A 15,242-nucleotide genomic window follows, 5' to 3' on the forward strand; every position below is an offset into this window, starting at 1 on the left:
ACGTATGTCAAATTTTGTATGAAAAATCATTTACACAATTTGTATAAATTTACGCGCACATTTCATTGTGTAAACGCGGTAAACTCAAAGGAATGCAACCTTGCAGACATTACAGCAGGCATTTTCATCAGAAATCTCCAACATCAGCAAGTCATTTACAAGTATATCTTACAGCGTTTTCTTTTCTGAAATAAATTGTTGCCTAAGTAAATGGTAAAGCCTTAATAGTGTTACTCCTACCCCAGAAAAGTGTCAACATTTATAGTGCATACAAAGAACATTTCATCTCACCATATTCACTCATATCACAAATCACACAAGAAGATTGCGCATTGTGCATGTAAACATTAGATCATCTCTTTTTTATGGGCAATCCTTACGTCTTTTTCCTTTAGCTCTTGTTTTTTCTCTCTTTCTTTCATTCGCTCAAACAGTCAACTGTGACGTAGATGCGCAGAATGAAGCGATTTTGAACTCGTGAATGCGCAATCTGGTAGGTGATATGTGCACTCATATTAACAGAGTATATGTGGAACTCAAGAGCGAATTGAGAGTTTCACAGATTTGCACTGCCACACCGCCATTTTATACAGGGTAAAAGTGTATCGCTTTTGCGTTGCGAGCAGGCAACAATTTTCACAAAAGAACGAAATACCCCGTAAAGGCGTTGCCTGTTTTTTAAAATAGATCAACAACCCTTGCGCGGCGTACAAAAAGCGTAACACTATAACCAGAAAAGAAAACGTTATTAGTAAAGACTATTAGTTTTGATTTTTCACTTAATCTTGGCATTTTTTAATTTGTATAACAATCAAAAAATTTTTTGGCAATAATACAGCTGACAAACAATTAAGTTTATCAAGAATATTACTAGGTGCGTTCATATAACAGCGTGTGTAAATGGATATAATTTTACACCTTATAAGTTTATATGCTTTCATGAGTCCCCCTAATATGTAGTAAAATCAAGATATCTAATTTCATAAGGGCAATGCATACAAATGTACGTATTTATTTATAATAAAAAAAAAATAATAAAAAAAAGTTTTAAGTTAAACGGTTTTATTGAAAACAATGCTTACATGAAGTAATAATAATATTAAAAGCTAGAAAATAATTAGGTAGGTCCTAGGTACTAGTCATCACACTCCTCATCAATCGAGGGCGTTGATCAGACAAATAAATAAAAGTGTTGGGCGCGTGAAATTTCTAATAATGTGAGCCATAGCATAAATATGATTAAAGTTCAGTTGGTCTTATATATGACTATCAATAGAAATTTGACACGTCCAACGCTTTTATTTATTTGTCTGATCAACGCCCTAGATTGATGAGGAGTGTGATGACAAGTACCTAGGACCTACCTAATTATTTTCTAGCTTTTCGTATTATTATTATTTCATGTAAGTATTGTTTTCAATAAAACCGTTTAGCTTAACATTTTTTTATTTTTTTTTTATTTTGTAGTTTTTAGTCTTTATTTAATTGCCTATTATTTCTTGTTCTATTTAGTTCATTTAGTGACTCATTATGACAAGGACTCTTTCCTGATAAGTTGTTACAATCTAGGTCCTCAATACATAATCCTTCCAAAGACTTAACTCGACTCTGCGCCACGTATGCTTGTCCCTCCTCCAACTCCAAAATATTTTGATGTCACTTCTACCGGACTGTATGTAATATTTGTTCCAAATATGAGCCAAATCGGACAACATAGGTCGCTTTCTATTCATGTATATTTTTAATAATTTTTTTAGTGTATTAGTAGCTTTAAGGTTTTATGAAAATATTTAATGGACACCCCACACAAAAACAGTATATCATTATTGAAAATGGCATTAGTACTATTTTAATTCTTAAAATAATAATTGGCATCTACCTTTCTTAAGCTATGTTATAGTTAATGTGTTGAATACAATATGGAAATTTAAAATATGTACATAGCATTAAGAAAATGATTAATAAAAAAGAATGAGTGAATGAATAAATGAATGTGTTCCACATATGGACCAAATCGGACCACAAATACGATTTTTGTGAATATCTCGATCCTTGCGCCACCTAGCGGCGATTTTTTTCTTATTATTGCATTGTTTTTTTTTTTATTGCATTGTCATCGGGTTTTGAACTATATTCCAAGTTCCAACCTTGTAGCTTATCGAGAAGTTACTTAAATTTCAATTACTAAATTCGTGCAAGCCAGCCAACCGGCCATCCAACCAGCCATCCAACCAACCAGCCTGTCAAGTCAAGCTAAATAAAACCGTTTAAAAATACACACTTCACAACCTAATTATTTCTTTAGCTCAAAATTCATAGTTATAGTCATTGATATTTTCAAATGAAAACTCAAAAACTTCGTTATTAACTTGATGATTAAACAAAGTTAATCCCCATAGTTATTTCCAAGGAGTATCAGAAGAGTTATAGATGTACGAGGTACGTGGCGTGTCTCCTTCATTGGATATTTACAGCGATTGTAAAGCCCATCCTTTACCATGGAGTGCTTTTTTGTTGGACAGCCACTTAAAAAATAACGAACCTCAAAAAATTAGTGGGGGTATGTATGATAGCAATGCATAACAAAGCAAGAGCCCTGAAAACAACCAGACGGCTTCACTGTATGCCATACTGCATGTTCCACCTGTAGACCTGGTGGCGAAGAGCATAGCGTTAACAACTGCAACGAGCCTAATGCCTTGGGGCAGCTTGAGCACAGACCCGTATATAGTAGTAGGTAGGTTGAACTGGCCGGTCCATGAGGACCTCAGATAGACTGATTGAGTCCGTAGTGTATATAGTAGTAAGGCGTCATCAAATATTGGATGGATAACTACCTAGTTCCTTACCTACGCATCGATTGGTCTCTTAGAGCCAGACAATAAACGTGTATGCCGATGGTTCCAAAGTAATGGAAAGAGTAGGACCAGTGGTATACTGCACAGATCCAGATATAAACAAATCCTGCAAGTTGCCAGGTGACTGTTGTGTTTTTCATGCGGAAGTAGTAGCCGTGAATAAAGGAGTAAAAATACTGGAGGAAATTAGCTTGAACTGCAGCCGTGTTAATTTTTACATTTATATGCAAGCAGCAATTAAGCCTGTAATATCTCACAGCACATTTTTTTTTTGCGGGAGGGCTGAAAAATGCCTAATGCACCATAATTACTGCCGTCGCAGCAACCGGTGTCCGTAGACAAAAAACAGCCCCGTTTTGGAAACGACGCCCACCCCGGACCACTTTCGCATTACTTCAGGGTGGCGTTCCATATTTCTTATTTTTTAAGAGCCTACTGTTGTCCCTGCGTCCAGGTCCCCGCTATTTGCTCTGAGTGTCTATTTAATCGCTGCTTCGCCTGCGCATTTCTATGCTCTCCCTCCCAGCATCCATCAGGCGTGTCATTACTATAAATACCATTTTGCTCACTGCAGTACAGCACTCTTTCCTGTTGCACATTTGTGATACTAAATTTCTCGTGGTAGGTTCCTCCCCAAAAACTCTATGCAAAGCGAGTCTTTTCTCGTAGAAACGGGGGCAGTGGAACATGACGTGTTCTGCGTTTTCTAACTCCGTGGTACACATTGGGCAAAGAGGATCTTCCTCTTTCCTTTCTTTGAAACCGTCATGTCCACTCAGTATCTGCATGAGATGGTAGTTCAGTTCGGCGTGCTTCCGGTCATTCCATTGACTACGTTCCAAACTAGCGTGAAGGTCCAACGCCCTTTCTCGAGGCCTCCCCCCGTTCTTGCCACTAAGCTATTGTTTGTGTCCTTGCTCTTTTCTTGGCTTCTTCAGATGGTCGCTCGATATTAGTGTTATACAGATCGGCCATTTCGCTTGCCAGTAAGTCCACTGGGATTTTCCGGGCTAGAACCAGGATCGCGTCGTCGGACACCGTCCGATAAGCACTTACTATTCTTAAAGCTGCAAGTCCGTACGCTGCTAATATATCTGTTTGATGGGTCCGTTTAGATCCATACCACACTGGTACTGCATAAAGTATTATTGAGCTGCTTACTATGGACAAAAGCTGACGTGTAGCTTCGCTCGGACCATCAATGTTAGGCATTATTCGCATAAGTGCTCCATTAACTTTGGTAACTTTCTCTCCCACCATTCTGAAGTAAAAGTTAACTTAGAGTCAACGTGCAATCCTAAGTTTTTAGAGTGCTCTGCACTCGCAAGGGTAAGACTTCAACTTTTAGGCGCACAGATATCAGATCTAGAAGCAGCAAGTCACATAGGTTATAGAAAGCGTCTAGTATCAGCCAAGATGACAGAGCTTTTCTATAATGTAGGTCCTGATTTCTGATAGAGTTTTTCAGTTTGATCGTTGCAACCCTCTGGTAACACTATGAACTCATTAAGTTGTGTGAGGTCCTCACGGATCATCCAGTTCAACCTAGCCTCACTTCTCATATGCAGAAGAAGCAGGGGGTGGCAGTTTTTTTTACAAAACAGCTTACTATAAACTAATTTTATAACATTTCGTTAAAACAAACGATTAAGTAAACTTTGGCTTTGAACAACTTTTGAAACCACAGACTGAAGTTCTTGAAAACTGATTTCATATGGAAAAAGAAAGAAGAAAACAATTTACAAAAATAAACATTAATGCATTCCTACTTATAATTTGACTACTTATACTAAAATTTAATGTGCAATCTAAACAAATTGAAAACACAATAAGGACCTTTCGGATCCATTTTGTTAACCTTCTATTTTGGAATTTCCCCACTATAGACTTACGAACGTTTTAAGCTATAACCAGAATTATTCAGAAGCACTTAGATTACCACAATTGAGAGGTGTGGTGAACCTTTACAACTGGGAGGTAACAGACCGCTAATCTAAACAAATGTTTCTTATACTTGTTAGCACCACGGGGCGTATGAGTAACATGAAGAGCATATGTATAAGAAGTAGAAAGTATCGATATTCGGCATACTCGATATTTTCGATATTTTAGAGGTAGGGTATCGATATATCGCGATATATATCGACATTTTTTTATAGTGAAAAGCGCTTACTCAATTTAAAAGCAATATCAGGTATTTGTCCAAAATTTATGTAAATACAATATGTACATGTATATATATACATATTTAAACAAATTTACAAAAATGAACATTTTAAATATTACTTGTGTATATCAATAAAAACAAAACTTAAAGTTTATCCATTTCTTTTATAAAAAACTTTTTTAAGGTAAACAGTTTCTATTTTAAAACAATTTAAGCTTTCTTCTAACTATAGTTATTTATTGCTTAAAAACTTGTATGCCAAGATTTTTGGTATATAAAATGCTAAATATTAAAAACAGTTCGTTAAATATAATAGAAAGTGCAATGCAAAAATTTTATAAGGATCCGCGAAGATTACCACACGTAAGGGGCCAGATTATTAACGGTTTTTAATTTATAAATATTACGATGGTCGTTGTAGAATCTTTGTTTGTAATGGTTTAGCATTTTATATACTGACATAGTTCTGTATACAAGTTTTATAACCACCTAATATTGTATTTTCTGGGGAAATTTCAAGTTTTTCAAAAAGACCCGATGACTTTTCCTCTCATCCAGAATATTTTTTTATTTTGTCCTAAAATATAATCGTGATGGGATTCATTGACTTCGAATTTTGAGAAAAAGGTGTTTAAACTCTCCGTGATTAATAAAATAGTCTGAGATCCATGAATTTTTATTTAAAAAATGGAGCATGTCGACATGCTTACTTTTAAACCCGCTCGCCTCTTATCAATAATTAAACCAGCTTTACTAAACATCGGAGACTCGGTTGACGTTGCCGGAACAAATCGGCATCTTACACCACAAGTTTTCAATAAGTTGTTTGGAGCAGTCTGAAAAGAATAAGGACATCATTATATATATTGTATACATATATATTGACCTAAGCTTCAAATTATTTATATTACCTTCCTGTATTGTAAAATGTTACCTTCACGAAGAGAATGTTCATTTTCCAAATACTGGCCTTAAGGTCAAACCCGCATCAAGTCTACTAGTTCTAGACAAACTAGCAATATTTGATTCAAAGAAGTGGAGCAAGTTATTTGATGACGCTGGTTTTTCTGTATATGTTGGCGGCTCTGAAGTTCCAATATCGTGAGTAAACTTAATTGTCGTGCTTAAAAGATCTAGTTCGTTTTGAAGGTCCCTTTCAGCTTGTTCGGCATTGACAGGATAACGGGATCCTTCTTTTTTATATCTGGAATCCAGCAATGTTCCTAGTCGACGAATAGTGCGTTCCTCGTACTGCAAAAGTTTTTGTTTTTTTTTTACAAGTTCGATCAAGAATGTACATGTTTGGAAAACTTCATAAGTCTTAGGTGTAGCCTTTGAATTTTCCAAAGTATGTAGCAGTCCACCTACAGCTGGAACCACAAAAGATATTTTTACTGTGATATTTGATGATGACTGCATGGTGACTTCGTGAAATGGTGATAACAAGCCTTTAAAATTATGTAATATTGCGATTTCACCAGCGGTTAACGGTGCTGGTGCTTTCTCCGTGTTTAGGAGAACTTTCCCAATCGCATCCTTGGTCAACAAAATTCGATCGATCGTTTCGTTGGCGCTGTTCCATCTTGTAGGCACTTTCTGTTTTAAGCTGTATTTTCTTTCTGTGCTTTGTGCTGCTCTTAAATTACATAACAATGCACTTGCATTTTGCTAAAACCATTTTAATACGGCCCAACAATAAACAATCTTGAACTACCAAATTTAGCGAGTGCGCGAAGTAGGGCAGATTTTCCTTTCGTAGAAGCTCGCATGCTTTCATCATTGAACTTGCGTTGTCTGTGACAATCGCTCCTACTTTGTCACATATTTGCCAGGATTCGAAAACTTTAAGCAGTGACGCAGAAATATTTTTGACTGAGTGGTTGGGTGGACAAAACTGCTGATCGCAAGACAAGATCTTTGCATATAAAATGGCATGTTACTGTGAGATAATTTTCGTTAACCAGCGAGGTCCAACCGTCAGTCGTAATGGAGCAATATTAGATACTATCCAGAATAAGCTGTAATTTTGTCTTCGTAACTGCGAAATAATTTGTCACAAACACATTCTGCAAATTTTTCCACGATGGTATCTTATAAAGTGGATGTGGATGTGGATGTGATCGTTCTAGATGGTGAAACAAATTGGACGTATTACCACTAGTTTTATAACTTGATATCTTCTGTTGCTTGTATATCTACATATACGAATACATTCACAAAATGGAAAGGCAGTACTCGATATTTAGAAAAAAAATCGATAATCGCACCATGAACCTGATACTCGATGTATCGATACTTTTGCAGCTCTACTAAAAAGTCCATGACTTGATATTGAGTTCTTCCTCAAGGTATCTATTCAATTTTGCCGAACAATATGCCCGCGCTTTTTTGTAGAACGCTTTATTTCATTTAGTCTGGATGACTGTGGGCGTGCAAAGAAAAAGTGTACAATATTTTCCTCCAGTGTGAGATCGTCCCATAATTGCAAAAGTTCATATTTATTTTAAAATCGAAACCAAATGAATCGTGGTTGAAATATTTATATGAAGGATTTATTCCTGGTTTTGTTCCATATAAAATTCTCTATATCCTTATTCATTCCATATACAATTTTTTGGTGCATTTTGATTACTGGTGTTCAGTTTTTTTCAAAGTTTGTAAATCTGCAGAAAACGCGTTTAGAGCAACAAAAATTAAAACTTTGCCTTCGTGGGTGTTCTAAGGCACAAGGACAAATATACTTATATTTGTATATACCACAAACATATATATTTACTGTACATACATAAATCTACGTAGCATATTTTTTGTATAACATATTTTACATAGAACGCACGTGTTTTTATGTATATACATAAGTATAACATATACATATAAAAATATTCGCGCACCTCTTTTTAATGCCGCTTATGGAAATGCTTTATGTTACGAATTGACCTTCTACATAAGGAGCTATGTACATATATATATAGTTTACCAACAAGCATATGTAAATATGTAATTGCATATATGTATAGAATTATGTTTACCTGGAAGATAAATATAACGAAGCCATATATGTACATATGTGTACGTTCCTATGAAATTAGGTCATTTTCAGGGTCACTGAAAAACTGCAATATGTGCACATTTTTTCACCTAGTTAACAATAGATAGTAATTATAATATAATTAGCAAAAAACTTTAGCCTCGGATACCTATCAAACAATATTTTTTGAAGTGAAGTTTCAAAATTGGTTTGGGTTTTCGTTCTTCGAAAAAACGATTTTTAGCTCATTTCACTACTCAATTTCATTACATAAAATATTTTTGATTAGTAAACTACAAATATTAATTGGAAATACGTCTATCATTGGGCTGCCTCTTTGATAAACGTGTTCACATTTGTGTATTTTACGTGCTCGATCGCTGTAAGCAAACGATTTTGTATAGCATTGTTTTAGGCATACTTTCTTACAAGTTTGTCTTCATGAAGCGTTTGCTATATGAGAAACGTGCCTAAAAGTATGCTTCAAATTTGAAATTAAATTTTTTGAGTGGATAAAAAATAGCAAATTGGATTTGTAATGGACATGTCATATGATTATCAAAAAATATCCTGATAAAAAACCAGTTTCTAGAGTAAGTTCATTTTGCTAAAAACTTTTTAAGTTGAATTTGTGGGTGCGTACTATATGTATCACAAAAATAGTTAATAACATAATATGTATTACTATTGACTTAGTAAATTTGGTATATACTAGAATCATAAATAAGTATGGGCAATTCCAGCGTCACTTGCGTTTCGCTGCACACATAGAAAATATATTTTTCTTACCATTTTACTAACATTTCCTTAGTCATGTGATACAGTTAATAGGTAAAGTCGGCTGATAGTGTTATACAGTTAAATGATGCATTTTTGCGGCGGCCGCCGTGGTAGAGGGTAGTAGCGTGCTTCGCCTACCACACCGAAGATCCTGGGTTCTACTACCGACCAAGGAACATAAAAAATTTAGACACAAGTTTATTCAATTAGAAAAGAAGTTTTCTTAGCTGGTCGCTCTGTGGTATTTGGCAAACACTCCGAGTGTATTTCTGCCATAAAAAGCTTCTCAGTGAAAATTTCAGATGCCGGTCGGACTTGGTCGTAATACATGTACATAGGTCCTGTCCCGTCAAGAAAATTATTATTTTTAGCCGAGTGACTTGTCACAATGAGACTATTATGAAATTTCAACATCAAAGTATATGTTTCCCAGTTGTTGCCTTTTTTCTGGTATTTGCCCATATTGCGTGACCTCCACTTGCTACAACCCAGCAAAAAAAACCAAAGGCGGTTGTAAGCAGTATAGGCGGATTTATATAAACGCTTTGGTAGCTTCAAAGCAAAGAAAGCGCCAAGGCGTTTTGTGGTTATCTTGCAGCGATTTGGTTATGTTACAGCGATTAAAGCGAGACAACGTGATGGACGAATTCATGTTTATCCGCTTTAAGGAATCGGACGGTAGCGTTACGTGCCCTGCCGATACATAAACCGTATAATGGTACATACATATAAGCTGTACCAAGAAGACATGAGACTTAATGATTTTTTTTTTATTATTTTTTTTAACAGGTTGCAGAGTAAAGAATTTTCAAATGTGCCAATATTCCAGATACCTTTAACCACTCAGCCGTATAAATAAAAGTAAGAAAACTAAAAAATCCATACAAAATGACACTTCAGAAATGCTTAAGAAAAATTTTGTTGTGTAAAATTTCCTTATGCAGAACGCAGCTCTTAGGAAATTTCTAACACTATTTTCTAAAGATTTTCAGGAGCAAGTTCACCCGGCAACTCTGGTTTTGCTAAGAGACAATTTATTGTGAATTGTTTCTTAAGGAAAAATAGGACATTTTGGGAATGAAATAAGCAAACAAAGTTAAACATTTATTAAAATCAATTGAAGTTCAATATTCTATGTGTATTATGCGTGAATCACCATGCATCGTCAAACGTCAAAATTTCTTGGCTGCTCCTATTTCCATGCAATAGAAATAAATAAATATAATTCTTAAGCGTTTACTTAAGAGCTGCGTAGGGCCCTGTCATCCGAAATAGCTGAAAAGGGGCAGGATGTAGGCCTGAGTTAACTAGAGTTTAATCGCACCAAATTGGGTATTTAAGCTAAGATGTATGAGACAATTTTTGCGAATGGTCAAAGTGGCAAAGTTAAATTGAGCTCAAGTTCAACTGCAGCTTAAGCATTAAAAATTGCTGGGTTAAAATCTAGCTGTTATTTAAACTCGCACTAAAAAACAGAGTCTAATAATCATGGTTGGCTATAAACCTCTTGATGAAATAAAATAAGCCTTATATAATGTACAGTTTTTTGGCTCTTGCTTTTACAGTTGAAATTGTCTCTTTAATACATATTCATGTCCTCGTTCTGGTTTTAGCTTGCCTTCATGCTTTTTTGCTATGTACTTCAATATCATTTTACTTTTACAAGGATACGCCAAAAAAAAGTTATGTTGCACATGCACGAAAGCGCTTGCAGTAGTAAATCGGTTGTTATGTACATACATACATATATAGGTATTAAGCTTATTGAATGCACCCACTTCCAGGCTTAAATGCATGCATATATACATATATCGCAGTACATATGTATATGATGGACTCGTTTTAATATCGCGATTTCTACATTTCCCTCAGTGTTATCAATCCGCCTAATGCTATATTCGCATACCAATACATTCGCAGTTGGAGCCGGTACGTCACCGGTTGTAGATTATACTTAGCGGTTCTGTATATGAAAACATTTTTGGCGCGCATTCTATGATAGTGAATTTTGAAAATTTAAAGTTGGCATATGCGCATGGACATATGAGTGTGTGTATATAACTATATATATACTAAATTAGTGTTACCAGGGGGCCTACTCTGTATTGCGATGCGAAAGGTAATTGGAACTCTGTAGCGCTATCGCATCGCTAACAATGTCGCTTTTTTTATTTTTCGCTAATTTTTGCTTGAGTATGCATCACTGACCAAACTCAAAGAAAGAGAACAAAATAAACAAGGCGATTACAATTTCGGCAAACGATTAATTTTTGTTGAACAAATTAAAAAAAGGATTCTGTAGCATTATGGAACGATTTAAATGAAGAAAGGATTGATTTAAATGAAGAAATCCTCCCAGTTCAGAAATTGAACTGGAAGAAGTGAACGTGATAAATACAGAAAACGTGGAAAATCATAGAATGGGAAATATTGCTAGTTGTATCAGAGAACAAATAAAAAATGACATGATTTCAAATAGAAATGCTTTATAAAAAAGTGGTTTCGATTTAATTGTTATTTATTTATGTATTTTAAGTCCACTAGGATTACAAATTGTTGCTTTTGTGTTTGTTTTGTTTTTTGAGTTGTCCTATATATTTTTAAATGAATATAAAGATATCAATTTATAAAATCATCAATTAATACTTACATATTTGAACAATGCGAATGCCTATTACTTGTAGCAAGAAAAATGCGAAAATGAATGCTGTTTGACATTCGCTTTCGCTTTACAGAGTGCCGGCAATGCGAAAAGGGAGAAAAATTGCGAATGGGCAAAATGTGAATGCGAAAGTCAAAATATACATGCGAATGTCAAGATACAGAGTACCGATTTTGCGATTTCGCGTATTTTTTCTTTCGCATCGCAATACAGAGTAGGCCCCCAGCATTTTTGGTAAATTTTAAGCAAATGCAAACGCATTGCAGGCAAACAAGGCAAAGCAGCCTAAAAGTATGCAAACCTTTATTTAATATACAAAAAATTCGCGTTATTGAAGTGTTTAAATGTGTAGGCCTGCGCAAAAATAAAATTTCTTTCGCATTATGTATTACTCATTTGGTTAAAATTAACTATGTATACATACATAAATAAACAATAAAACGCTTTAATTAAAATGGTTTAATTTTTTTTTTTCTGACTGAATGTTATGTGCTATGTACATAATAACATATGGATATATGTTATTTCATTCCATTTTTTTAGATTAATTTTAAAAATGAATTTTTATTTATATCTTTACAGGCAAATAAATCGAGATTTAGATGTACTTGGAAAGGCTGCAAGCACATAGAACACACACCCAAGAAAATCGAAAGACACATACGAAATGTTCACCTTGGGTAAGTAATGTGTTTTTCTGCAATTAAATCATTAAAAAAATTTATCGCGAAATTGTTCAATGCTTCACATTTTTTACTAGACCCCATGACGAAATAAAAATCCCCAGCGGGTTAGGGGGCTTAGAATATAGGACCACCGCAGGTACGCCTGTCGTAAGAGGCGACTAAAGTACCAAATTGATTGAAGGGGTTGTGTAGCGCAACCCTTTCAAGGGGTTGCCAGCGCAATATATAGCTTTTTCAACCCAATTGTAAACCTCACCTACCCGTGGCGAATCCTGTTTCTTTAACTTGGTCATACCATATCGTTCCCGAGATGGTCGGGCTAATATTTTAATGGTGCTTGTTGCCGGAACGTACCGGATTTGTATCCGGAAAAGGACCGTTATAGATGTTCTATAACGGGGAGTGTCCTTATCGCTACAACAACAACAACGAAATAAAAACAATGTGGTCCGAACCCTTGCAATTAGCCTTTTTCAATAAAGGTTATTCGCGAGTGAAAAACTAGTCGTTAAATTATGATAATTTCACACAGAAACATTATGGAATCCCCATTTTTTTGAATGAAGTCATTTTTTCTTTTCACGCAGGGAAACGAACATTCGTCACAGCCTCCAAAAAATATTAGACTTTTTACTAAAAAAATAGTTAAAATGAAAAGCAGCTATTTCCCCTCAGTTTTAAGGACAATCAAAATGAAATCTATTTTATTCATATTTTTGAAAAATCTTTTTTATCTTTTGTTAAAAATGCTGCAAAAATAAAATTTTTAGTTTTTTCGGGTGCTTTTATATAGTTTTTTGGATACTACTGAAAATAACTTATTTCTGATTGTCATTTGTTACTTTGATAATAGAAACCAAAACACCAAGCAAACCTCACTAAATTTTTGGCTTATGGCTTAATGTAGAAAACTTGACAAATTATTTCATTAACCCTCTGTGTGAAATTGGTATTACATCTCATTTACTGTTAGAAATATTTTATGTTTAACGTTGGATGTTGCTCTCAACGTTTTCCCACTGCTCAAACTACCATGCATGACTTTTTTCCATGCTACCCTGTCTGGATGATTTTTTGGGATTTTACTTTTTTTTTAACTCTCTCTAAACTATTTTCTTTTGTTTTCCTTCCAATTATCACTATTATTTTCCATTTTTGGCTCTTTATTTCCGGGAGTATTATTTCGCAAGTAACTTAATACCTTTTTCCACCAACAGACTATTTCTAACTGTATTTTGGCAAGTATGTAAGAGGTCAATATTAAGTGGATGTGAGGGTTTTCAAAAATCGGCGCTTAAAACTTTATTCGCAATTTCCCTTTATATATACAGCAGAGAATTGCCATATTTTAACCATTTATGTAATTTCGTTTTAACTTCATACTCTTCTCATATATAGAAACTTACCTCAAAACAATACAAATCTACATACATTCCAAACTTTTTTTAAGAGTTTAAAGGTCTCGAAAATTTCTTAAAAACTATTTCCAATTTCAAATGAAAAATTAAGTGAATGCCTCTTAAAGCTGTTGTCTTAGACCAGGCCAAAATACATACATATTGTAACGAATTTAGTGAAACTTCGCTTATTTTACACCTTCTACTAACGTTCGTATCGCTAAATTATTGAATAAATAACTCCAATATTCAATAATGCAAAATGGTCTTTATTAGACTACTTTCACTTCTACTTCTCAACAGATAGCGTGCTTAAATCAAACTGATTGCCATGCCTCAGCTGGCGCTGCTTTTATACTCTTCGGTTTCCTCGTTTGCATATTTCTAGCATTTCTAGAATTTACTGTTTGTTTACCAGCTATAAACTCATCAGCTATAACTACAGATGCTTGCCTACTTTTGGGCGTATCTCAGATATGTGCATGTGTTTGTGCGTTTCTCTCCGCTGCTTGTATGGACATATGTGTAGACATAATGATTAATTTGTTTACGTACATACAAGTGTGGCAGCTTGCTTTATTGTTGTTGTGGCTTTATTTACTTAGTTCCAGATTAGTGATGTGAGTATCACTAAGTGTCACTAATATTCGTCACACTGCTCTCCATCAAAGTCCGATCGTCCCGATCAGACAAATCTCTCGATCTAACCGCTGCTAGCCTCTCCAAATGAACCACCCTTCTATTTCGTGGTTTCCCAATTCTTTGTACACGGTAGATGACGTCACTGATCATCTTCACAACTCTGCACGGACCTTACCAACTGCACCAAAATTTGGATGGAATACCTTTCCGCCAGTGAGAGTTGTATAACAGTACCAAATCTCCCTCCAAGAAATTGTTGTTCTTGTCAAACCTGTGTTTCATCTTAATACTCATTACCCTGGTTCGTTCCCTCACACTCTGTTGTTTGGCCAATGAACTACTTCGTAGAGCTTGAGCTTGACGGATTGGCTTTGCATAATCAGTATCTTTCCGACGCTTCACAACAGTAGTGTGCCCTGGCTTGAAACCACCCTTGCATTCTTTCTGCGAAATTCTTTCCCTCGTTTCAGTGCGTCCATTTGGGTTTGTCAAGTGTTTGCCAGTGTTTCTCTCGCAGGTATCCTTGATTTTGCTTTGTTTGACCCATTCCTTCCATCAACCTTTACCTTTGACTTTCGTGGTCTTTGTCGACCCTTCTCCACCAGTACTCGATTACTGCTGAACCCTTTTTCCAAACTGAAGTTAAGTGGCACATCCTGGTTGTCATAGCGCATAATCCTTCTCCGCATATTGAGCCTGATGTCATGGTCAACTAAGAAGTCCACTCCCAATATGACTTCATCAACGATCTCCGCCACAACGAATTTGTTTACAACCATGACCTTCCCAATTAAGATTTCACAGATCACTTCTCCCTGGACTTGGTTATACTCGCCAGTGACCGTACGCAACCTTGCTCCAGGTAATGGCTTTACTCTTCTGTTGACAAAATCAGATCGAATCAAGGAATGAGATGCGCCCGTATCCACAGTCAGTACCCGTTCTTTGCCATCCACATTCCCTCTGACGGTAAGACTGCTTGATTTCCTTCCAATTTGCGACACAGATATCACAGGACATTC

At 35.4% G+C, this 15,242-nt stretch overlaps 1 protein-coding gene across 12 annotated transcripts in view; it reads left to right on the forward strand.

Moving 5' to 3' along the window:
* Positions 1-15,242, forward strand: part of Glut4EF (Glucose transporter 4 enhancer factor) — a 744,045-nt gene that overhangs the window by 701,103 nt on the left and 27,700 nt on the right. For all 12 annotated transcript variants that reach the window (XR_010948556.1, XR_010948557.1, XM_067759511.1 and 9 more), the window contains one exon: positions 12,078-12,175. Coding sequence is in view for 10 of the 12 variants with exons in the window: in XM_067759511.1 (XP_067615612.1) it covers positions 12,078-12,175 (98 nt within the window). In the remaining 2 variants the exon portion in view is untranslated. Of the gene's footprint in view, positions 1-12,077; positions 12,176-15,242 lie in introns of those variants that run through there.

The sequence above is a fragment of the Eurosta solidaginis genome, chromosome 1 (genome assembly GCF_040869045.1).
Source record: "Eurosta solidaginis isolate ZX-2024a chromosome 1, ASM4086904v1, whole genome shotgun sequence".
Classification (NCBI taxonomy): domain Eukaryota; kingdom Metazoa; phylum Arthropoda; class Insecta; order Diptera; family Tephritidae; genus Eurosta; species Eurosta solidaginis.